The 26996-nt window shown below is 40.0% G+C and overlaps 1 protein-coding gene across 2 annotated transcripts in view; it reads left to right on the top strand.

Annotated features, from left to right (window-relative positions):
• LOC126291800 (molybdenum cofactor biosynthesis protein 1) overlaps window positions 1-26996 on the top strand; it is a 135059-nt gene that overhangs the window by 83458 nt on the left and 24605 nt on the right. The window contains exon 8 of one of the 2 annotated variants that reach the window (XM_049985498.1): window positions 7973-8030. The exons of the other annotated variant lie outside the window; for it this stretch is intronic. Coding sequence (XP_049841455.1) covers window positions 7973-8028 — 56 coding nt within the window. The 3' untranslated portion in view covers window positions 8029-8030. The remainder of the gene's footprint in view (window positions 1-7972; window positions 8031-26996) is intronic. 2 annotated transcript variants of the gene reach the window in all.

Below are 26996 nucleotides of genomic sequence, written 5' to 3'. Positions count from 1 at the left end.
AGGTGTTCCCCAGGGAAGCGTCCTGGGACCTCTACTGTTCCTGATCTATATAAATGACCTGGGTGACAATCTGAGCAGTTCTCTTAGACTGTTCGCAGATTATGCTGTAATTTACCGTCTAGTAAGGTCATCCGAAGACCAGTATCAGTTGCAAAGCGATTTAGAAAAGATTGCTGTATGGTGTGTCAGGTAGCAGTTGACGCTAAATAACGAAAAGTGTGAGATGATCCACATGAGTTCCAAAAGAAATCCGTTGGAATTTGATTACTCGATAAATAGTACAATTCTCAAGGCTGTCAATTCAACTAAGTACCTGGGTGTTAAAATTACGAACAACTTCAGTTGGAAAGACCACATAGATAATATTGTCGGGAAGGTGAGCCAAAGGTTGCGTTTCATTGGCAGGACACTTAGAAGATGCAACAAGTCCACTAAAGAGACAGCTTACACTACACTCGTTCGTCCTCTGTTAGAATATTGCTGCGCGGTGTGGGATCCTTACCAGGTGGGATTGACGGAGGACATCGAAAGGCTGCAAAAAAGGGCAGCTCGTTTTGTATTATCACGTTATAGGGGAGAGAGTGTGGCAGATATGATACACGAGTTGGGATGGAAGTCATTACAGCATAGACGTTTTTCGTCGCGGCGAGACCTTTTTACGAAATTTCAGTCACCAACTTTCTCTTCCGAATGTGAAAATATTTTGTTGAGCCCAACCTACATAGGTAGGAATGATCATCAGAATAAAATAAGAGAAATCAGAGCTCGAACAGAAAGGTTTAGGTGTTCGTTTTTCCCGCTCGCTGTTCGGGAGTGGAATAGTAGAGAGATAGTATGATTGTGGTTCGATGAACCCTCTGCCAAGCACTTAAATGTGAATTGCAGAGGAGTCATGTAGATGTAGATATGCAAATGCTCTGAGACTGATATTGATGATATCTTTATGAACAAATCTAGGGGAAAAAAGTCATATCACAAAACCAATAGTAAATGGACTATCTGATCACGACATGCAGCATCTTGTGTTAAATGTCGAAACTTGTCAGGATAAAAAATATATCAAAACTGAGTACAGGAGGGTAATAAATAAGCCAGAAATTGAGGAATTCGGGAAACTGCTCAAAGACATGAACTGGATAGATGTTTACCTGATTCAAATGGAAAATACAAAGCATTCTTTAATAAAGTTACCTCCACTTTCGAAAATTGTTTTCCCCTAAAGGTAACTCAAATCACACAGAAGTCAAAAAATAAACCATGGATTACACAAGGAATAAAGATATCATGTGGGGCAAAAAGGAGACTGTATCTACTATCTAGGAACAGCTCTGGTATTAGCATTGTAATGCATTACAGAAAATATTGCAAAATATTGAATCAAGTAATCCAGAAATCGAAGCAGCTTTATTAAGAGAAAAAGATAATTGTATTGGGCAACAAAATAAGAACTGTATGGGATATAGTGAAGACAGAGAGAGGTGGGCCAAAAAGGAAGAGGAACAGATAGCTATAAAAGTAAATGAGACTTTGGTAACAAGTGCATGTAGTGTTGTAAACATCTTAAACAAGACTTCATTTTTGTTACTGACAACTTGGGGTTATCAGGTTCGGCAAACGTTGCAATGGAGTATCTGGGACAAGTCTTTGAAGAACATGATGTAGAACCTGTTCAAGGAACTTTGTATTCCAACCATTGCTTCTCAGTATACTTACTCCTTAATGAAATTTGTTGCAAGTTATATATCTTTATTTCCAACAAATAGCTCAATACATATTATCAATACTAGGAATAAGAACAATCTACATAAAGACCTAAAATCACTTATGTTGGTCCAAAAGGGGATCCAATATTCAGGAACACACACTTTCAATAAATTACCAGCAACCATTAAAAACTTGGTTTCAGATAAAGCACAGTTTAAACAGAGTTTGAATGACTTTTTGATAGGCAACTCCTTCTACTGTATAGATGAATATCCTTACAGAGACTGTTAGGCCAGCTTAAGTAAAAAATGTGTTAGATTTCAGTTTTGACAGCACTTGGTTGCAACAGTCAAGATTAGGTATTTTGTGTATGATAAATTTATTAATAGTGCATAACAGTGTTTCATTCTGACAGCATATTAATTCTGTAAATATTAGCTTTTCCAGTTAACTGTATTGTATTCACCTATGTTGACAATCTTGTGACAAATGATGAGGGTAGTATGTATTATATTAAAATATTTATGTTATACATTCTGACATGTTCCACACCCTCGAGAATCATCTCATTTTTTTTGGTCCATGGAACGAAAATTGAATCGAATCAAATCCAATCACCATCTCTCGTCATGTAATAACTTCACTTTCTCTGCTTCCATTGTTGTCTCCTGTTTTTCCAGTACTCAGCCATCTCCTCCTCATGTTTTTCCCTATTTATTCTATTCATGTTGTTCTCATTCCCCTATTTCTTCTGCATTGAAAGCTCTTTAAAAAAAAAAAAAAAAAAAATTGGACCGTGTGGTAACAACCAACTTGTTCTTGTTCCAGCTTTGACTTCCTGCCAGTATCTTCTGAGCCCCACCAAGAAGTGCCTTTTTATGCTCTTCAGATAATGGTCCTCTCTATCTTTTGGATGTTGATGCCATTTTAAAACCTTGGTAGTTGGTCACCAATCTTCTAAATTTGTTCCTTTTAGGAATTTCTCTCTCTGAGATACCAATCTGCTTAAGATCTTTTCACAGTCTTTGAACCATTTTGGCTTTGTTTTCTTAGATCGGATGAAACTCATCATTCTTTTTGTTAGTCTATCACCGTCCATCTTCATGAGATGACCATAAAATAACAATCGTTTCTTCGTAATGGATGGTGTGATAGGTTCTGTCTTGCTGCACAAGTCCTCATTTGCTCTCATTTGCCATCGTCCATCAACCCATCTATTACCTTAGGATTTTCCTTAATATCCTACGCTCTCACTTTTCCAGCTGCTCAGCTTGACCTTGTCTATTCATGGTCAAAGTTTTGGATGCTTATAAGCCCTCAGGTTTTACAACTGTATTATAATGTTGGAACTTGGCCCATATACTCATAGACTTTTTGTTATAAGTATTCTTTGTCAGTTGGTATGCTTGGTCTAACTTCCTCATCCTGACAATTGCTTCTTCTTTCAATCCATTCTCCTGGTGGATGACTTTACCAAGATAACTGAAATTCTTAACTTGTCCGATTTTTCCAAGGTTGGTGATCATCCATTCAGGTCCATCACAGATGTTCATAATATATTTTGTCTTTTGAACAGAGATCTGGAGTCCAACTTTTTCAGCTATTTCTGACAGCCTATTTATCTTGTTGACTGCTGACTCTATGTTGTTAGCAAAAATGGCCAGGTCATCCACAAAATCCAAGAAGTCAATGCACACCCCTTTGTTCTTAGGACCAAGTCTGAACCACTCTTCATTTGTTTCTTCTTGGGCTAGTAACTTTCTCCACTCTCTAATGACCTTTTCCAAGACACAATTGAAAAGGAGTGGGGATAGTCCATCTCCTCGTCTTATGTCCGTTCTGATTGTAAAGGATTCAGATACCTCACCCATAAATTTAATTTTTGACACTGTGTTAATGAGAGTTTGTTTGATCAGCTTTCTTGATGTATTATCCACCCCAAACTTTACCGAAATATTCATTAATGCCTGTCGGTCGATGGAGTCATGCTTTCTGAAAATCAACAAATTGACCACATAGTTATTTCTTCCAGTTTTTTGTACCTGATGATGTTCTTCAGGTCAAAGATCTGTCCTGCGCAAGAATGGCCCTTTCGTAAACCAGCTTGATAGTCCCCAATCAGTTGGTTACAATGATCTTCTATTCTATTCTATTCTATTCTATTCTATTCTATTCTATATCACTTTGGAGAGAATCTTATATGGAACAGATACTAATGAGGTACCTCTATAGTTATTGACAATCTTTTTATCACCTTTTTTGTGTAGACATGGATTAAAGCTGACTGCCATTCAGTTGGTATCATCCCAGCTCTCCAGATCTCCTCAAAAAGTACATCTAGAGTTTCATTGTTTGCCAGCTTCAGTAGTTCCGCCACTATTGAATCCTCTCCAGCTGCCTTATTATTCTTAAAGTTGTTGATTATCTCTTTGGTCTCCTCTTTACTAGATGGAGATGAGTTGGGTAGTTTGTGGCTTGGGGCACATACAGGGAGTCTTTCTTTCAGTTCATCACAATTAAGTAGGTTTTCAAAATAACGAGACATGATACTGCATGCTGTAAGACGTTCAGTACACACACCATCAGATTATTTGACTTGTTGCTCTAACGAAGTAGGCGAGTGTCAGCAATATGTCTCGTGATGTTATTGTGGCATGTTTATCTTCTGCCATTAGGTCAGACGATAGTAATGCCACTTGCACGCTTAGAGTAGCAGATTGACGGTGACCAACTTTAAACAGAATTTGATTAATTTTCACGCACATTTATTAAAATAATAACAAGCATAAAAATTACTTAACTTGGTTCTGGATGTTATTTTCAATTGACAATGAAGTTCCTTTGGTATTGATACGTTAATCTTATCCTCACATATATCTTGGATACTTGACGAAAGTGTCTATACATTTATCTTCATGGCTATGTACAGGAATATGGTAATCTTATTAGACGCAGACTTAATCTTGACTATGGACTGGTACAGACAAATGTAGAACTCATACAGACTGGTGCAGACAAATGCAGACTGACTTATCGGAGGTCTTTACACTCGTTATAATATCTCGTGCGTTCATGTATCACTGCGCGAGTGTGATCCGCGAGAAGGAAAGGTTCTACGTTAGCAGCAATCTCATTGGCTGCGTTACATATTAATAAGCAAATCGGCAGAAGCAGAATTTGGTCCGTCTCTATGGCAGCGCCATCTCGTAGTGCAGAGGCGGACGAGCGCTGTGCCTGCGCTGTTGTGCTTAACGGGGCGCGCTCTAGTGGGAAAGTTGTGTACATGCTGAATACGCGGAACTATGTACACAACACAGAGCTTTCCATTTTCGTCTCTAAAACCAAAGCTAGGGGCTTGGTATCCTTTCAGGTTCGATTTGAACGTCTGATAGAAGTCTCTGGCATTGTTTATCTGGAAATACTGATCGGTCTGTTCTAACTGCTGTTTCTCATACAATTGCTTAACCCTTCGTAGAGTTCTGGCTGCATATTTTCAAAATGCATGGAATACATTAGAATCTTCAGGTCTCCTAGTGGAGTTCCACTTTTTCCATGCACTTGCTGTTTGGGCCACCACCTCATCACAAACCTCATTCCACCATCTCTTTTTAGCTGTCAGGATTGTGGTATTAGCTGCTTATTGGATCGTGGAGGCAATGTCTGCCGATTTATGGGATTCAACTGTCAGTTACTGGTGGCATTGTTCCAATATGTTTTGATTGATTTTGAGCTTCGCAACATCATATTTATGAATTTTATTTCCGGTTTTCACGGTCTTATTGAGAGGGATGAAATTAATTTTGATCTTGGAGAGGTAATGATCCTTTAGTATTTTATCTGTAAAAGGTTTCTTTCTATTTTTTCTGATTCTTTGATGTTGTTTCTTTCTTATTTGTGCAATCCATGCTATTGTTGATTCCTTTTTCCAGAACTACTCATTCAGTAGAGGTCTCTAAAAAGAGATTAATCTTCTTTTAGCCATTACTTCTGATATTTTCTCAAAATTTTTGTAGATCTCCTCATTACTTCTCATTTTCCAGCAATCTGTAGCTTGTATTGCAAACATTATATTCTAATAATGCTCCTTTGAGGAACCTCTGTTCTGTCCAGCTTATAGTTCATCATTAGGCATCCTCATCCATATAAACATCCTGGTCATACCACTGTGGGGTAGTGTTTTAGTTTTGTTTTTTTAGTTGTACATTTCTTGTTGTAAATATCCTTTGTCAAACAATTTACTCTCTACAGTTTGCTGACTCTTGCATCTACTGTAAATTCTTCTAGTCCATTCTGTTGTACAGTTTGTCCAATATATTTAAATTTACTTACTAACGCTATTTTACATTTTTTTTCTAAGAATGTTGATGCATTGTTTGAAATTGTCATCAATGTCGGTTTTTTTTTTTTAGGAAATTTTGGGACCAGCTCTATTTGCTATTTCTTCCAGAAGCTTTCTTTCAATAAATATGTCCGTCAGATGTTTTGACAGTATATCAGAATCATCTGCAGAAGCCAGGAAGTTTACCTCAATTCCATTTGTTTTTCGTCCTAGAATTATTGGTTCAATTTTATGATTTTTTCTCCAAATTCCAGATAGTTTCTATTTTTTTCTAGAATGCAGTGTTACAGTAAAGGTGATAAACTGTCCCCTTGTCTAACACCAGTTTTTATTTCAAATGGTTGAGATACTTCTCCCATAAATTTAGCTTCAGTCATTCTATTTGCTAGAGTTTTGAGGATTATGTTTGCTTTAACACAAACTTCTTTGATGATTTTTATCTATAATTTCTCTGCCTACCATATCAAATGTTTTCTTGAAACCAATACCTGATACTATTATAGGTTTGGTGATTAACAGTCTGTGGAGAATTATTGTTTTTCTATTAAAAATCTGTTCTGTGCAGGATCTTCCCTTTCTAGAGCTCCTTGAGATTCTCCCAGTTATTTGTCTAAAGTTTCTACAACTCTGTCCAGAGAATTTTTGATAATATTTTGTATACCACTGGCAGAAGTGAGGCACCTCTGCAATTGTTGACATTTTGTGTGTCCCCTTTTTTTTTCATAGCTGTGGATTAATGCTTTCCGTAATCTCTTCAGCTTTCCAAATGTTCTCAAAAAGCAGTTGTAGATCATTTATGTGTTCTGACTATTTGAATAATTTTGCTGTAGTGGAGTCATCACTTGTTGCTTTGATGTTTTCCAATGAGTTGATGTCTTCATGAATTTATTGCTCTGTTAGTGGGAAATCTTCCTCCACATGTTGTGGAACTGCTACTGTATATATCGCTACAATGTGCTGTTATTATTGTTGTTTGGTTGCCTGTTCTTCAGCACTTTCTTTCTGTTTCCTTTATCTATTTGCCGCTATTTTAGCCCATTTAGGAGTATTTTCAGTTTGTTCTTCACTTATGTGACCTTTTGGTGGCTCCTCTTGAAGACGTTTTATTTCTCAGCATTTAAAATCACGTCATCTGCTGCTCTTTTGCAACGGAATTTCATCATGTCCAGTCTAGTTTTTTCATTCATTTAACCATCCATCTGCCTTGACTCAAGATCCTGAATTTTCATCCTTAATTCTTGAACACTCTCATTTCTCTCTTTACTTTTTCCAGATGAAGAAACTTTTGGTTCTCAAAGCTAAGATTCGTATAAGTTTTTTTATATTTTTTTTGCCTATGGCAGCTATATCTCTTTAGTTAGAATATTTTCTCTGTCTGAATTTGATTATAGTCTAAGTCTGAATATTTTTATAAGTACATTTATTGCTGTAGCAATGAGTAAAATAAATTTGTATTGCACTGCCTGTAGCATGTAGCACCATTTTGACTGTTAGTCCTCTTGCTGTAAAAAAAAGTAGCTTTGATGATTACTTAATGCATGTATTTTGTAAGAGTTGTGGAATGGTTAGTATCTGTTTATATTTTTCTGATTAATTCAAGCTTGTCAATGCACATCCTGTTTTAAGGAAATATTTGCACTGAATTTACTGTGTGTTAAATATAAGCAGTGGATCCATTGGGGTAGTCTTTTTGGTAGAAATATGTCAAGGTGAACAAAACAGGAGATGGTGAAGGAAGAGAGGGAGAAAATCAACATTTGCTTCTCATCAGCAAAATAACTGGGTTGCAACATTCAGTGAAAATTATCTGTGGCAGGCAGTTGTCAGAAATACATTTTTTGAAGAAGCTTTATATTTGTATAAGCATTTATTAAATTTAAAAAGTTGGATTTCATCTGTTAATGCAAAAGATAATGTTTTGCGTTGCAGGCATGATGAACCTGTCAAAGATGAAGAATCGGCCAATGATTCTTATTGGAGGATAACAGTATGTATAACTTAAACTTGAGATTCTTGAAAATAAAGCTAGTCAGTATTTCTTTATAGTACTGATTTCTTAACAGTACTGATTTAAATACATCTAAAAGATCGCTGTTACATAAATGAAAGTTGACGAACAAAGTCTTGGTGGACATTTGTATAAAACTATCATAGGAGTTATTTACAAGAAGAGTAAAGAGTTTCAATAGGAATGTGGTGAGACATTTAACAAATGTCATGGCCACACATTAATAGGACCTTATAACACTACCATTATGATATTAGTATGCTTTTACATAAATAACAGAAACCCTGTCTCTCTGTTTCCACGTATAACCCTGTTACTAAAATTTTGTTTAGTTTTCAAATAAAATACACTATGGAAGGATAGTCCTGTCTATAGAAAAATATAATCAATAGAGTTATCCTTCTTACAGGATTTATTGTGTGTTGCGTCTAATGGATAAGTAAATTGGACTCTTCACTTCTTTTCCTAAGATCTTAACCAGTGGTTAGATAGCAACACAGTATGAATAATAATATACTGAAGCTAGGACAACTCAGTTCCAAGTTCATTTAGTGGTTTATAATATGTACTTAATGGTCACCAACTTATCCTGGCAATGAAATAGTGAAGTATTGGAGAAGCAGAAATGTGAATTTTGCCTAGTTTCTTGCTACTGTTTAGTTGGTTCTTCAAATAAATTACCCCACTTAAACATTATACATTATGTTTTTAAAAAAGAAAAAGCCAAGTAGATAACTTCAAGGAAGCTAAAAAAAATTAGCCAGGGTGGGGGGACAACCTTTAGAAAAGCACTTTTCATAATCAAGAAACTTAAATACTTAGACACTAAACCACACACTTTTTATACTGAACATTTCACTTAAAGAAAACCTCTTTCTTAATGGAATTTACTTTCAAAAGCTATAATTCTTTGAACTAATTCAGTATAGACATCTAACAGATTCTAGTAACTTGGCTTCACTCTGATTGAATTTTATGTAAGCAAACTATAATACTTTGCAATAGTTAAGAAAACATTTTTATTATTTACACTAAAGCAATTTAAATGGTGCCTCTTTATATTAACTTGGCACTTCATAAGTCTGTAAAACAGGACACTGATTAATCAAACACCAGGAAGGAACCCTATACAGATGTATGATTAGGATGAAATAACAGGGTGAGCCAGTTTCCGCAAAGTTCAAGAATGATTATTAAAACAAAGTTTAAATTAATGATTCATGCTGTACAAAAGTAAAAATATAAAAAAAATCTTATCTGGTGGCTGTAGGCTTGGGTGTGGTGAACAGTTATGATGGCGACACTACCCTGCAAGTTTCTTTCTGTATGGGCTCAATTTCTCTTCTTGGCTTCTTTCAATTTTACATACAGTAGCTCAACAACTCGCAGCTATGCTGCAAGCTGTTTGCAGTCTTCAACCAAGGCATTTTTATGAAAATTTGCAGGCAAACTTCTCCTGCTTCACAAAGGAGTTACCTCAATCACTGCTGCCTACAGACTGTGTGACTTACTTCCCGCGCTTGCTCAAGGTAGCACGCCAATTCGCTCTTGCCACATTTTCCACTCCCCACAGCCACCTTTTGTTTCAAACAAAAGCACACTGGCTTTTACATAACACCTATTTCTTACATTGTTCATAAGCATGACCGTTTATTAAATTGTCAAATTTACATCAACAGGAACAATTTATACACAAAAATATTTTTAAATACAAAATGTCATCAAAAAATTATTTAGTCCCTTGGTATCCTTTGTAGAGGACTTGGGCAGGTTTGACCCATCCTAGTACACATTATTTTGTTACTTTCCTTCAGATATTCCATTTAGCTACATCTGCAGTAATTGCCACAGATATTGTGTAATTTTCTGCCTTTTGAGGTGTCCAGTGCAGGTTGCTCTCCACTTCCTGGGTGTATTGTATCGAGTTAGCTTTTTCAAATTTCCATGTGGGTTTATCAATGTATTTTGTAACTGATATTTCAGCACCAATGATGACTTTTGTGAGCCAATGTACACTCCTTGAAAAATGTTTCAGTACTACTATTGAGTGATTCAGTGGTAATTTGTTCTCATCAGTGGAAAAGATTGATGGGTCAGGTTTTGTATCAGTTTCCATCTGCCTGCCCAAAACATTTTAAATTCCTTGGCATCAAACTTAAATAATTTCTTGTGTGTTGATCCATTTGAACAATGGTTCTCTATTTTTGTCTCTATTTATGTATGTCCAGGTTGTGTTTTGGAATTAAAATCTTAAACATATATGTGCTGTCTAGTTGCTGTATGTAAGACTAGTGTCAGACACTTCTCGTTGGGTGATTTGTGGACTGATGTAATAACCATGCCTTTGAGTTTTATCCTAACTACTTCTACATCACTAATTTTCTGACAGCTTAAGCCAGCATAATCCAAGAACCATTTCTTTTTTTCATTTATTGTGGATGCTCATAACAATTGAGAGGAGTATTGATAGTGCTTTATATTGTGTAATCTTGCTTTTAGCTGCTGAATTATCACCTAAATGCATTTCCTATAGCGCTATAATACTGATGGCATGCTCATCATCTAATTTGCTTTGGTAACCGCATTTGTCACTTTCTAATCCTACATTAATTTGCATAATACAGACACTTTGCCTGATAATTTTTGAGTGTCAGCTCTGAGAAGCACTGGACCATCTTTTGTGTAGAGTTTTTGCTGTCTGCTCCTGCAGTCACACTGCCTGGGTGCACCATCTCGGGGGTTGTCTACGTTCCACACAACAGTCTTTTTGGTGTCCAGTGTGAATGATTCACTGGTAAATATCCTGTCCCATACACTTTTGTTTGTAGAAAATACTTCTGTTAGCTGAAAATAGAAACCCTGAGCCAGTAAGCAGCAGTCTCAGTATCTCAGAAAATTAGTTACAGGTAAATTATGTGGATCTAACATGTCTAAAATGCACATGGTTTAGTTTGGAAATGACACAAACATCCAAATGTACACACTCGCAGTAGCTGCATGAGAGGGGGGGGGGGAGCAGAGTGATTGGAGAAGACAGTACATGGTCTGAATGGGAAATGATTGGTGGGTACAGAAGAGAGAAGGGAAAAGGTAAAGTGATACAGTGGGAAACAAGTTAGCAGAGGTTTAGGTCAGGTGGATGGCACTAGATGTGCTGGAGAGACCATCTCCACCTGTGTAGTTCAGAGAAACTTGTACTGGAAGGGAATATCCAAATGATATGTCTAGTGAAGCAGCTGTTGAAGTGGTGTACAGCCTCTTGGCAACTGGAATGTCAAGTCTGTGGTTTGCCACAGTTTGGTGCTAGACATTCCTGCAAGTGAACAGTTGGTTACTTGTCATCCCTACATGGAAAATTGTATGGTAATTGCAGCATAGCTGATTTTTAACAGGTTGCTTTTGCACACAATCATGCCTTTTATATGGTGGGAGATGCCTGCGACTGGACTGCTGTAGGAGGTGGTGGGTGGATTTGTAGGACAGGTCTTGCACCTGGGTCACTCACAGGATTAGGAGGAGACAAGGATGTTCTCTAGATTGTGCGGTCAGTGGAACACTACTTTGCAGGAAGTGGGTAGTATCTTGAGTACAGTATACCCCATCTGAGATAGTCAAAGCCCTAGTGAAAGATGTGGTTGAGCTTTTTAAGGCCTGGGTGATTAGAGGAGTGCTGACCATTGTCTGGTTAACAGGGTTACTGGTGAGAGATGAGGAGATGGCACGGGGTATCTATTTATGAATGAGGTGGATAGGATACTGTGACTCTGGTAGTGTTATTGCCATATTTAGACAACTCCTGCTTTCCACTGGGGATAGTGAGTCAATGTGTGATAAGGCTGTATGGAAGACTCTTTTTGACATGGAATGGGTGACAGCTGTCAAAGTGGAGGGAGGTACTGTTGGTGGTTGGTCCCCTTGACATGTATTTATGGATATCGATGTCTAGTAACATGGCACATTGAGTTGAGAATGATCGGGTTAAGATGATTTGGGAGTAGGTTTTTAGATTATGGAAGAAGCAGTCTATACCATGAGTCCAGATCATGAAATTGTCTCAATTACTCTGGATCAGATAAGGGGTTTTAACTGTTGACTGGATAGAAAGGACTCCTCCTGATGGCCGATAAAAAAGTTGGCATAGGATGGCACCATGCGAGTACCCATGGCAATACTACAGATTTGTTTGTACAGGGAGAATCACTTAAAACTTGCACCACAAACGTTGCAGAAATGAAAAGTGCTATTGATGTGTGATTTTCACAGGATAGATTGGTAGTTGGGGGCTTGTGCTAGTAACCAAGTAACAGATTGTAGTGATATTATAAAGTGCATTTTTTGTGCAAACATACACTTTTTAAAATGAAACTATGCCTATTGGTATTAACTAAAGGTAGGGTAAATTAGTCTATTAGCAGTGTTTGTTGCAGGAGTCTAGTGTCAGCCATTCATGAGATATCGTATTTTGAAAAGTTCCCACGCCAACACTTGTACATTAGCTGTGGTAGCACACACTAAAGAACAGTCCAAGTCCATACACTAGTTATGTGGATTGTGACCAGTAATGAGACAATTGACCATCACAGGCTGTGTTCAAAATGACCACTGGCAGCACCAGTATATGCTTCTAGTCTGGTATGGAAAGACTGCTGCACACATACCAGTATTTCAGCAGGGACAACTCAACAGGCTGCAGTAATACATCATTGCATATCATCAGATGTAGTTGGTATGCCCTTGTAGAAGCATCTTTCAGCTTTCCCCATAGAAAAAAGTCTGCAGGCATGAAATTAGGCAAATGGGTCAACCAAGATCCAGGTCCTCTGCATCCAATCTTTGAAGCCATGTTGTACTTCGTGCACTGTGGGTTGTACAGCCATCATATTGCTACCACAAGTTGCTCCTAGTCTGCAGTCGAATCTCTTGTAGCATCTGCGGAAGATGGTTTGTTAGGAGGCTGTGATACTTGTGGCATTCGATATTCTTTTTAAGAAAAACGGGTGTATGGGCTGATGCTTCACTGCCCCACATCACATGTTTACATTCCAAGGATGCTGACATTCCACCTGCCACAACCAAAGAGAATTGATAGCAGACCAATAGTGCTTATTTCAGCACTTTACAAGGCCATGATTGTTAAAATTTCTCTCACCACTAAATAAGATACATGATACGTATCCTATCTTAGTACCCACGTATGGAAGTTTACACGATTCTCTTGATCAGTTCCATGCTGCTCTTTATAGAAAGGGATTAAAACCTATGTCAATGGAGAATGCATAGGACACTGGCCTGATTAATGCCATTTCCTTGTGCGATTGTGCAGGAGGTAACATGTGGATCAACTACATGTTTTCTTCTGTTATGTTGCTAAGAGTTAGGCTATAACTTCCACATAACTGGTTGAAGAGGTTGATAAATGATTGCTGAGATGGTTGACATGGTTTTGACATTGTTTGGGATTTATTGCCGCATATACTGTACAAGAATGAACTGCATTCTTTGTACACTCTCCATACACCATGAGCATGTCACCTTTTTCTGCTTTGGTAAATCCTATTGTCCACTCATGACCTACTGCTTGGACTGTTTCACACTAACTGACTTGCAAGTCACAAGGCACTCGTGGAACACACACACAAACACACTGTAAGCAAACAACATCATACTTAGCAACTACCTAGATTGAGTGGCACAAACTAGTATTAGTGTGGAAACTTTTAAAAATACTGTATCTCATAGACAACTTGTACTAGAATCCTGCAACAAACCCCACTGACATTCTGATTTACCCTGTTTTTAGTTTGTTAATGTCAGTAAGCATAGTTTCATTTAAAAATGTACATCTGCACAAGAAAGTATTATTACAATCTGTTGATTGGGTAACAATAATGAGTCCCTGGCTACCAATCTACATCTACATCTACATCTACATCTACATCTACATCCATACTCCGCAAACCACCTGACGGTGTGTGGCGGAGGGTACCCTGAGTACCTCTATCGGTTCTCCCTTCTATTCCAGTCTCGTATTGTACGTGGAAAGAAGGAATGTCGGTATGCTTCTGTGTGGGCTCTAATCTCTCTGATTTTATCCTCATGGTCTCTTCGCGAGATATACGTAGGAGGGAGCAATATACTGCTTGACTCTTCGGTGAAGGTATGTTCTCGAAACTTTAACAAAAGCCCGTACCGAGCTACTGAGCGTCTCTCCTGCAGAGTCTTCCACTGGAGTTTATCTATCATCTCCGTAACGCTTTCGCAATTACTAAATGATCCTGTAACGAAGCGCGCTGCTCTCCGTTGGATCTTCTCTATCTCTTCTATCAACCCTACCTGGTGCGGATCCCACACTGCTGAGCAGTATTCAAGCATTGGGCGAACAAGCGTACTGTAACCTACTTCCTTTGTTGTCGGATTGCATTTCCTTAAGATTCTTCCAATGAATCTCAGTCTGGCATCTGCTTTACCGACGATCAACTTTATATGATCATTCCATTTTAAATCACTCCTAATGAGTACTCCCAGATAATTTATGGAATTAACTACTTCCAGTTGCTGACCTGCTATTTTGTAGCTAAATGATAAGGGACCTATCTTTCTATGTATTCGCATCACATTACACTTGTCTACATTGAGATTCAATTGCCATTCCATGCACCATGCGTCAATTCGCTGCAGATCCTCCTGCATTTCAGTACAATTTTCCATTGTTGCAACCTCTCGATACACCACAGCATCATCTGCAAAAAGCCTCAGTGAACTTCCGATGTCATCCACCAGGTCATTTATGTATATTGTGAATAGCAACGGTCCTATGACACTCCCCTGCGGCACACCTGAAATCACTCTTACTTCGGAAGACTTCTCTCCATTGAGAATGACATGCTGCGTTCTGTTATCTAGGAACTCCTCAATCCAATCACACAATTGATCTGATAGTCCGTATGCTCTTACTTTGTTCATTAAACGACTGTGGGGAACTGTGTCAAACGCCTTGCGGAAGTCAAGAAACACGGCATCTACCTGTGAACCCGTGTCTAAGGCCCTCTGAGTCTCGTGGACGAATAGCGAGAGCTGGGTTTCACACGACCGTCTTTTTCGAAACCCATGCTGATTCCTACAGAGTAGATTTCTAGTCTCCAGAAAAGACATTATACTCGAACATAATACGTGTTCCAAAATTCTACAACTGATCGACGTTAGAGATATAGGTCTATAGTTCTGCACATCTGTTTGACGTCCCTTCTTGAAAACGGGGATGACCTGTGCCCTTCTCCAATCCTTTGGAACGCTTCGCTTTTCTAGAGATCTACGGTACACCGCTGCAAGAGGGGGGGCAAGTTCCTTCGCGTACTCTGTGTAAAATCGAACTGGTATTCCATCAGGACCAGCGGCCTTTCCTCTTTTGAGCGATTTTAATTGTTTCTCTATCCCTCTGTCATCTATTTCGATATCTACCATTTTGTCAACTGTGCGACAATCTAGAGAAGGAACTACAGTGCAGTCTTCCTCTGTGAAACAGCTTTGGAAGAAGACATTTAGTAATTCGGCCTTTAGTCTGTCATCCTCTGTTTCAGTACCATTTTGGTCACAGAGTGTCTGGACATTTTGTTTTGATCCACCTACCGCTTTGACATAGGACCAAAATTTCTTAGGATTTTCTGCCAAGTCAGTACATAGAACTTTACTTTCGAATTCATTGAAAGCCTCTCGCATAGCCCTCCTCACACTGCATTTCGCTTCGCGTAATTTTTGTTTGTCTGCAAGGCTTTGGCTATGTTTATGTTTGCTGTGAAGTTCCCTTTGCTTCCGCAGCAGTTTTCTAACTCGGTTGTTGTACCACGGTGGCTCTTTCCCATCTCTTACGATCCTGCTTGGCACATACTCATCTAACGCATATTGTACCATGGTTTTGAACTTTGTCCACTGATCCTCAACACTGTCTGTACTTGAGACAAAACTTTTGTGTTGAGCCACCAAGTACTCTGAAATCTGCTTTTTGTCACTTTTGCTAAACAGAAAAATCTTCCTACCTTTTTTAATATTTCTATTTACGGCTGAAATCATCGATGCAGTAACCGCTTTATGATCGCTGATTCCCTGTTCTGCATTAACTGATTCAAATAGTTCGGGTCTGTTTGTCACCAGAAGGTCTAATATGTTATCGCCACGAGTCGGTTTTCTGTTTAACTGCTCAAGGTAGTTTTCAGATAAAGCACTTAAAAATATTTCACTAGATTCTTTGTCCCTGCCACCTGTTATGAACGGCTGAGTCTCCCAGTCTATATCCGGCAAATTAAAATCTCCACCCAGAACTATAACATGGTGGGGAAAACTACTCGAAATATTTGTCAAATTATCCTTCAGGTGCTGAGCCACAACAGCTGCTGAGCCCGGGGGCCTATAGAGACATCCAATTACCATGTCTGAGCCTGCTTTAACCGTGACCTTCACCCAAATCATTTCACAATTCGAATCTCCGTCAATTTCCTTCGATACTATTGCACTTCTTATCGCTATAAACACGCCTCCCCCTTCACTGTCCAGCCTATCTCTGCGGTATACATTCCAATCCGAGTTTAGCATTTCATTACTGTTTACGTCTGGTTTCAGCCAACTTTCTGTTCCTAGTACTATATGGGCGTTGTGACTGTTTATTAATGAGAGCAGTTCTGGGACCTTTCTGTAGACGCTCCTGCAGTTTACTATAAGCACATTAATATTGTTATTCCTTGTTGCATTTTGCCTACTGCCTTGCCGCGTCTCAGGAGGCGTCTTGTCGGGCCTAGGGAGGGAATTCTCTAACCTAAAAAAAACCCCATGTGCACTCCACACGTACTCCGCTACCCTCGTAGCCGCTTCCGGCGTGTAGTGCACGCCTGACCTATTCAGGGGGACCCTACATTTCTCCACCCGATAGCGGAGGTCGAGAAATTTGCACCCCAGCTCTCCGCAGAATCGTCTGAGCCTCTGGTTTAAGCCTTCCACTCGGCTCCAAACCAGAGGACCGCGATCGGTTCTGGGAACGATACTACAAATAGTTAGCTCTGATTCCACCCCGCGAGCGAGGCTTTCCGCCTTCACCAACTCCGCCAGCCGCCTGTACGAACTGAGGATGACCTCTGAACCCAGACGGCAGGAGTCATTGGTGCCGACATGAGCAACAGTTTGCAGTCGGGTGCACCCAGTGCTCTCTATCGCCGCCGGTAGGGCCTCCTCCACATCTCGGATGAGACCCCCCGGCAAGCAGACAGAGTGAACACTGGCCTTCTTCCCCGACCTTTCCGCTATTTCCCTAAGGGGCTCCATCACCCGCCTAACGTTGGAGCTCCCAATAACTAATAAACCCCTCCCCCCATGTGCCTGCTCGGACCTTGCTGAAGGAGCAGCCACATGTCCACTCACAGGCAGAGCGGGCCATGCCACACGGCCAGCCTCCACATTGACCCTCCGCCTCGTGCGCCGCGAACGCCGCTGAACCCGCCACTCCCCTTGGGGAGAGGGTGGCCCAACCGCGCCCGGTACCCGCGAAGATGTCTCGACAGCAGGGACAGTGGGTGAAGCATGTAACACCTGGGGTGTACCTTGCGATGCACCAGACTCCCCACTGCCGCTACACTCCGAGGCAGCAGCCTGAAGACGGCTGACCGCGGCCATCAACACGCTCAGCTGTTCGCGAAGAGTGGCCAGCTCCTCCTGCGTCCGTACACAGCAGCCACACATCCTATCCATCCTAAGAAGTCAATTTACTGTAGAGTGTTAATAAACTTTTAAATAGACTGCTAATTCACTAAAGGCGGTTGATTATTGACTAAAGTGTGATTGCTAACCACTCCTTGTAGAAAACAAGGAAAATAGCACTACCTGTCTCTGGACTGTATTCAAAACAAACACTAGCACTACTAGCACTATGGCTGACTAAAGGGACTCTCTGACTGTATTCAAAACAAACACGAGATCTATGGAACACTTAATAGCACTCGACTATTAAAGCTTCCTAAAAGCAAAAACACGCAGAAGAAGAAGTGACAAGTAAGAAAAATACAGTTAATACTTAAATTAAGGTAGCTCGCTGCACAGCAGACGTGAAGCAGACGGCGGTTAGGGCGACACTGTCAAAGCCGCAAATCAATAGCAGTTCATACTTGTGGTGCAAGCTTTAGGCATTTCACCCTGTGACTTGGTCTTCAAAAGTGAAATAATTGTGGGTCAGGATGTGATTGGGTAAGGGGATTAGGAGAGAGGTGGGGGTTTGGTATCGAAAGGATGTTGGGGAAAGTGAGGTCATGGGCATGGGAGATGTTGGGAAAGTGAGGCCATGGGCATGGGGGATGATGTTGTAAAATGATTTTCCATCCATAGGAACCAGCAAGGAGTCTTGTGGTAACAGAACAGGAACTGTGGAAAGGCAGTGAAGGAAGTGAGCATTGTCTTCATTGCAGTATGGGAAGTTACAGATAATGGTTTGCAGGCGGTGTTCAATGGGAGGATTGTACCCAGCCACAATGGGACAATTGGAGAGACCTGTGTAGTGGGGTTTGTGTAGTTTGGAGAATAGGTAAAAAGAAGGAGTGGTGTGAGGAGGGAGAGATTGATCCAGGAGTCAGGTTATGGGATGGACTTAAGGTCTTGGATAGCTGCTGGAGTCTTGTTGGAATTCTGGGATGTGATCATGATTGTAAGTTTTGTATGCAGAGGTGTTAGAAAGTTGGTGAAGACTCTCAGCCACATAGTCACTATGATTCATGAACACTGTGGTGAACCTTTTATCTGTGGGAAAGATGATAAGGTTCGGATTGATTTTCAGGCTATGGGTAGCTGTGTGTTACATAGGAGTGATGTTGGTCTCATTAGGGAGGGATTTAGGAAAGGAAAGGAAGGCCAGGTTAGAAGTAAGGAATTCCTGAAAGATAGCCAAGAGATGACTGGCTGGAAGGGGAGGTTCAGGGTGGAAGGGAGGCTGGAACTATTTTAAACAAGGTTCTATGTGAGGTTTTTGTTGGCTGTTATTAGTGGGATGCACATTGAAAAAATTTCCACTGCAGAGATTAGGTAAGGAAAGAAGGTCCTTTACAAGTCCAGCACACTTGAATTTAGGTTTTGAGCTAAAGCAGGGGTAAGAGTTGTGGCAGAAAGGTTGACAACAGTTTTACAGGATTGGTATTTAGGATGTGTATATTTCATGGAGGGTGGAGGAATTCGTTGGGATTGTGGAAGATGGAGTAATGAACAAAGCACAGTTAGGGAGGTATGAAGGGATGACCGGGAGGGGGGATGTTGAATCAAAGCTGTAGGCTCTTCCTTGGTTGGTGGCTGGTGTGTGTGTGTGTGTGTGTGTGTGTGTGTGTGTGTGTGTGTGTGTGTGTGTGTGTGTGTGTGTGTTGGGAGGGAAGGGGTATAAAAACTGTAGGAATAGACCAAGACTTTACGACAATAAGCAGGTTTAAATGAGTGGGTGTTTTAATAGATATGCAGAGGTGGAAGTGATGAAGCTTGCACAAGATAGATAAGTGTTGAGAGCTGCAGCAAACCAATCTTCAGACTGAATACCACAGCAACAACACAAAGGTCATAAGATGGAAACAATTTTGCATTGTAGTATCTTCCTCTGTTTCCACTCCATGTAGTTTTCACCTGTGGTAATGTGTCGTGTACAGAGATTTATCGGGTGGTGTTGATATTTTTTATTGTACTGTATTAACAAGATTTATCAAGAATGGTGATAACATCAATTTGTGACAATAAATCTTTGTCATGGGGAATCTATAATACTGTTGTTCCATTTGTAATAAACAATTTCTTTGATGCTGTTTTCCCAAATTAGCCTAAATTTTACTGTTATTCACATGGAAAGAGTATCATGTTACAAAAATTCATAGAAAACTTCAAACATAACCGAGTAAGACATGGGAGATACCTTCAGCTGATCTTCAAAGATCAGTTTCTTGAGACACAGACGGTGTCATTATTATTATTGTGTCTTTTCTTTCTCAGAGGTTATGTCTGGTTAAAAATGGAAAGTGACGCGGACCTTGATCAAACGTGACTTCCTTTTAACTGTACGGTATATGTTATATTGTATTTAGGAACTTTCGGATAAATGAACATGTATCAATAATTACGGATTTCTGTAGTTGTATATATGTTTGGATGTAGCTGTATTGCATTGATGTACTGGTGGATATTGTGTGGCATGACTCCTGTAGTTGGTAGTATAATTGGTATAATGTCAACTTTATCCTGATGCCACATATCCTTGACTTCCTCAGACAGTTGGATGTATTTTTCAATTTTTTCTCCTGCTTTCTTTTGTATATTTGTTGTATTGGGTATGGATATTTCGATTAGTTGTGTTAATTTCTTCTTTTTATTGGTGAGTATGATGTCAGGTTTGTTATGTGGTGTTGTTTTAGCTGTTATAATGGTTCTGTTCCAATATTATTTGTATTCATCATTCTCCTGTACATTTTGTGGCGCATACTTGTATGTGGGAACGTGTTGTTTTATAAGTTTATGTTGTAAGGCAAGCTGTTGATGTATTATTTTTGCTACATTGCCATATCTTCTGGGGTATCCTGTATTTGCTAGTATTGTACATCCGCTTGTGATGTGATCTACTGTTTTTATTTGTTGTTTGCAAAGTGTGCATTTATCTGTTGTGGTATTGGGATCTTTAATAATATGCTTGCTGTAATATCTGTTGTTTATTGTTTGATCCTGTATTCCAATCAAGAATCCTTCCGTCTCACTGTATATATTGCCTTTTCTTAGCCATGTGTTGGATGCGTCTTGATCGATGTGTTGCTGTGTTAGATGGTACGGGTGCTTGCCATGTAGTGTTTTCTTTTTCCAATTTACTTTCTTCGTATCTGTTGATGTTATGTGATCTAAAGGGTTGTAGAAGTGGTTATGAAATTGCAGTGGTGTAGCTGATGTATTTATATGAGTGATTGCTTTGTGTATTTTGCTAGTTTCTGCTCGTTCTAGAAAGAATTACCTTAAATTGTCTACCTGTCCATAATGTAGGTTTTTAATGTCGATAAATCCCCTTCCTCTTTCCTTTCTGCTTAATGTGAATCTTTCTGTTGCTGAATGTATGTGATGTATTCTATATTTGTGGCATTGTGATCGTGTAAGTGTGTTGAGTGCTTCTAGGTCTGTGTTACGCCATTACACTACTCCAAATGAGTAGGTCAATATTGATATAGCATAATTATTTATAGTTTTTGTTTTGTTTCTTGCTGTCAATTCTGTTTTCAGTATTTTTGTTAGTCTTTGTCTATATTTTTCTTTTAGTTCTTCTTTAATATTCGTATTATCTATTCCTATTTTTTGTCTGCAGCCTAGATATTTATAGGCATCTGTTTTTTCCATCACTTCTATGCAGTCGCTGTGGTTATCCAATATGTAATCTCCTTGTTTAGTGTGTTTTCCCTTGACTATTTTTCTTACATTTGTCTGTTCCAAAAGCCATATTTATGTCATTGCTGAATACTTCTGTTATCTTTAGTGATTGGTTGAGTTGTTGCTGCCAGTAGTTTTAGATCATCCATGTATAGCAAATGTGTGATTTTGTGTGGGTATGTTCCAGTAATATTGTATCCATAATTTGTATTATTTAGCATGTTGGATAGTGGGTTCAGAGCAAGGCAGAACCAGAAAGGACTTAATGAGTCTCCTTGGTATATTCCACGCTTAATCTGTATTGGCTGTGATGTGATATTATTTGAATTTGTTTGGATATTAAGTGTGGTTTTCCAATTTTTCATTTCTATGTTTAGGAACTGTATCAGTTTAGGATCTACTTTGTATATTTCCAATATGTGTAGTAACCATGAGTGGGGTACACTATCAAAAGCTTTTTGGTAATCAATGTATGCGTAGTGTAGCGACCTTTGTTTAGTTTTAGCTTGATATGTCACCTACGCATCTATTATCAGTTGCTCTTTACATCCTCGTGCTCCTTTGCAACAGCCTTTTTGTTCTTCATTTATAATTTTGTTCTGTGTTGTATGTGTAATTAATTTGTGTGTAATGACTGAAGTTAATACACTCCTGGAAATTGAAATAAGAACACCATGAATTCATTGTCCCAGGAAGGGGAAACTTTATTGACACATTCCTAGGGTCAGATACATCACATGATCACACTGACAGAACCACAGGCACATAGACACATGCAACAGAGCATGCACAATGTCGGCACTAGTACAGTGTATATCCACCTTTCGCAGCAATGCAGGCTGCTATTCTCCCATGGAGATGATCGTAGAAATGCTGGATGTGGTCCTGTGGAACGGCTTGCCATGCCATTTCCACCTGGCACCTCAGTTGGACCAGCGTTCGTGCTGGACCTGCAGACCGCGTGAGACGACGCTTCGCTCAATGGGGGACAGATCCGGAGATCTTGCTGGCCAAGGTAGTTGACTTACACCTTCTAGAGCACGTTGGGTGGCACGGGATACATGCGGACGTGCATTGTCCTGTTGGAACAGCAAGTTCCCTTCCCGGTCTAGGAATGGTAGAACAATGGGTTCGATGACGGTTTGGATGTACCGTGCACTATTCAGTGTCCCCTCGACGATCACCAGAGGTGTACGGCCAGTGTAGGAGATCGCTCCCCACACCATGATGCCGGATGTTGGCCCTGTGTGCCTCGGTCGTATGCAGTCCAGATTGTGGCGCTCACCTGCACGGCGCCAAACACGCATACGACCATCATTGGCACCAAGGCAGAAGCGACTCTCATCGCTGAAGACGACACATCTCCATTCGTCCCTCCATTCACGCCTGTCGCGACACCACTGCAGGCGGGCTGCACGATGTTGGGGCGTGAGCGGAAGACGGCCTAACGGTGTGCGGGACCGTAGCCCAGCTTCATGGAGACGGTTGCGAATGGTCCTTGCCGATACCCCAGGAGCAACAGTGTCCCTAATTTGCTGGGAAGTGGCGGTGCGGTCCCCTACGGCACTGCGTAGGATCCTACGGTCTTGGCATGCATCCGTGCGTCGCTGCGGTCCGGCCCCAGGTCGACGGGCACGTGCACCTTCCGCCGACCACTGGCGACAACATCGATGTACTGTGGAGATCTCACGCCCCACGTGTTGAGCAATTCGGCGGAGCGTCCACCCGGCCTCCCGCATGCCCACTATACGCCCTCGCTCAAAGTCCGTCAACTGCACATACGGTTCACGTCCACGCTGTTGCGGCATGCTACCAGTGTTAAAGACTGCGATGGAGCTCCGTATGCCACGGCAAACTGGCTGACACTGACGGCGGCGGTGCACAAATGCTGCGCAGCTAGTGCCATTCGACGACGAACACCGCGGTTCCTGGTGTGTCCGCTGTGCTGTGCGTGTGATCATTGCTTGTACAGCACTCTCGCAGTGTCCGGCGCAAGTATGGTGGGTCTGACACACCAGTGTCAATGTGTTCTTTTTTCCATTTCCAGGAGTGTATTTTGTATATTGTTGGTAGGCATGTTATGGGGCGGTATTTAGCTGGGTTTGCTGTGTCTGCTTGATCTTTAGGTTTCATGTAAGTTATTCCATGTGTAAATGTATTAGGGAATGTGTATGGGTCTGCAATGTAACTGTTAAATAATTTATGATGTAAAGAAAATAGAAAGAAACTTCCACATGGGAAAAATGTATTAAAAACAAAGATTCCAAGACTTACCAAGTGGGAAAGCGCCTGTAGACAGGCACAATAAAATAACACACATACACACACACACACACACACACACACACACACACACACACACACACACACAAAATTTCGAGCTTTCGCAACCGGTGGCTGCTTCGTCAGGAAAGAGGGAAGGAAGAGGAAAGATGAAAGGATGTGGGTTTTAAGGGAGAGGGTAAGGAGTCATTCCAATGCCGGGAGCGGAAAGACTTACCTTAGGGGGAAAAAAGGATAGGTATATACTCGCGCACGCTCGCTCGCTCGCACACACACACACACACACACACACACACACACACACACACACACACACACACACACACTCTCTGTGTGGATGGATGGGTGGGTGTGTGTGTGTGTGTGTGGTGTGTGTGTGTGTGTGTGTGTGTGTGTGTGTGTGTGTGTGTGTGTGTGTGTGTGTGTGTGTGTGCGCGCGCGTGCGAGCGAGTATATACCTATCCTTTTTTCCCCCCTAAGGTAAGTCTTTCTGCTCCCGGGATTGGAATGACTTCTTACCCTCTCCCTTAAAACCCACATCCTTTGATCTTTCCTTTTCCTTCCCTCTTTCCTGACAAAGCAGCCGCCGGTTGCGAAAGCTCGAAATTTTTGTGTGTGTGTGTGTGTGTGTGTGTGTGTGTGTGTGTGTGTGTTTGTGTGTGATTTTATTGTGCCTGTCTACCAGCGCTTTCCCGCTTGGTAAGTCTTGGAATCTTTGTTTTTAATATGTTAAATAATTTAGTTAGATGTGAATGTTTTGAGGTGAACTTCTTTAGCCAGAAATTTGCTATTTTATCTTTTCCAGGGGCTTTCCAATTGTGAGTAGAATTAATTGCTTTGGTGACTTCATGTTGCAAAATTATCACTTCAGACATTTGTGGTATCATCTTGTATGTGTCTGTTTCTGCTTCTATCCACCCGTTATGTTGTACCAGGTTTGACCATATGTTGCTCCAGAAGTGTTCCATATCTGTTATGTTTGGTGGATTGTCTATTTTAATGTTTGCGTTATCTATTGTCTGATAGAATTTCTTTTGGTTTGTGTTGAATCTTTGGTTTTATTTCCTTCTATTTTCACTTTTTTTGTATCTTCTAAGTCGTTTGGCCAATGCTTGTAATTTCTGCTTCTTTTCATCTAATTGCTCTATCGCTTCTTGTTGTGAGATTTTACCTAACCTTTCTCGTTGTTTTTTTTTTTTTTTTTTTTTTTTTTTTTTTTTTTTTTTTTTTTTTTTTCCCTTCTGACATTTGATGTCTTATAAATTGTGTTAGCTGTCCAATGTCTTTTCTCAGTTTTTCTATTCTTATCTGTAGCCTGTGTTGCCATGCTGGTTTTGTGGGTTTCTTCTGTGTGTTGGTTGGTTCTGATCTCTGCCTAGTGTGTATATTTAGAGTAGTGAGTGCTCCTATATAAACCAGTAGTTGTAACTCTTCCATAGTTGTTTTCATTTATTTTGTTGTGTATGATAGTGTTGATAGTTTTTATTGTTTTTTCTACTTGTGGGTTATTTGGCGGTCTATGCAAGAATGGTCTAAGGTCTGTATTTGTGTCTTTGTATTCTATATATGTCAGCTGAAATTTTTCTTCTATATCTAACATGTGTGTCACTTCGTGTTCTATTTGTACTTGTTCTGGCGGCAGTCTTAAGATTTCGTTTTCCTCTGATTGTTTAATTGATGCGTGTTGTTCTTTGTTTGTTTGCTCTCGGATGTGTGAGTCCATCACTGTATTTTCTTCTTCTTCTGATTGCACATTATTTTGTTCCAGTATTTGTTGTACTTGTTGTTTGATGATTTCTAATTCTGACGGGGGTATATTGTTATTTTTGATTATTATTCGGATCTGATCAGCTAGTCGTTGTGCTGTTAAAAATTTTAATTCTGGGTATCTGGTAATAAATGTTGTGTATACTTGTGATCTGTATCCAGTTGTGTTGGTTCCTAGGTTTGTTGCTTGGTAATAACAGAACATGAGGTGTCGATTAACATCATCTGACCATCTCATCATCTGACCATCTCATCCTCTGTGTTTGTTTTCCTTCTAGGGTGGTTGCAGGAAGCATATCCTGCAAAACACCTCTATTTGGATTTAAATCATTTTCCAGTTGGCTAGCAGTGTCCTTACCATTGTGGGCGGGCATAGGGTTCAAGCGTCGTCCCCGACCATGACGGCGCTTGTCTGAGGCTTCTTTAGTTGTGTCCTGAACCAACTAATTGCACTAAAAGGGCGGTTAGCCCTATTAGTGGTTTGTTCTTTTCGTCGCCTTTTACGACTGGCAGAACATACCGGAGGCCTATTCTTTTCCTGGGCCTCCACGAGGATTATTGTTGTTGTTGTTGTTGTTGTTGTTATTACTATTACTATTATATTGAATTATTGTTAATTAATACCTCCTTAAGGAGAGCAGTAAAGAACCATCAATTTTCAAGGCTTTTTTGTGTCTCTTTTGTTTGTCTTTCCAAAAACTTCTCATATATTTATTGTGATTCTTCTTCCTCTGTTCTGTATAGTTCCTCCTCGTTTCCTTCTCTTTCAATATCTGCTGAAATTTCTGTTTTCCAGTTTTTTTCTCTGTATTTTTTCCTGTCTGTGATGTCTTCTGTGGAGATGTTTAGTTTCTTGAGATCGTCTATGGTTTCCTATACCCAGTTGGTTTTCACTTTATTAGTCATCACTATATTAAAAATGTTCTTAGTAAGTCTGATTTTGTGCGTCATTTGTGTGTGTCTCTAGGACTTTGTCCTTCTTTACCTGGTGTTGTTTTTAATCCTCTGTTTGTGATTGTTCAATTCTTTTGTGAATATGTTTATCCAGATCCCTTCTCTCTGAACTGGCCTGTAGAGCTTTCCTTCTGTTTTTCCATCTCCTTGATTTTTGTTCTTCCCTTCATTACTGTTGTTCTGTGGTCTACAAGGCCTTTGATAACTACTGTAATATAGTGTCTTAATTTGGCATTGATGGAAAAACTTATTTTGTTATAAAGTCTGAATACCTTATGTAGTTTTGTGGTTCTTTTTTCATTGGATGTTTAGTTCAGTCCCATTTTCTGTGTAATCTCTTCCAGGCACTGGAAACTTTCTTCATGTGATATCTTTCCATACTTTGTTACCAGTGGGTGTCTGTCTCTTTACATTGTGTCAATGTACAAGTTTTTTTCATGTGAGATTTGTAGTCCCGTTTCGACTGAGATTTGATAGAGAGTTTGTAGAGCTTCTTTGTCTTCTTTTCTGTTATTTGTTATGATGGCTATATCATCA

Source organism: Schistocerca gregaria, chromosome 9 (genome assembly GCF_023897955.1).
Source record: "Schistocerca gregaria isolate iqSchGreg1 chromosome 9, iqSchGreg1.2, whole genome shotgun sequence".
Taxonomy (NCBI): domain Eukaryota; kingdom Metazoa; phylum Arthropoda; class Insecta; order Orthoptera; family Acrididae; genus Schistocerca; species Schistocerca gregaria.
Note: the sequence above shows the minus strand (reverse complement) of the source record. Positions and strands in the feature narration are given on the sequence as shown.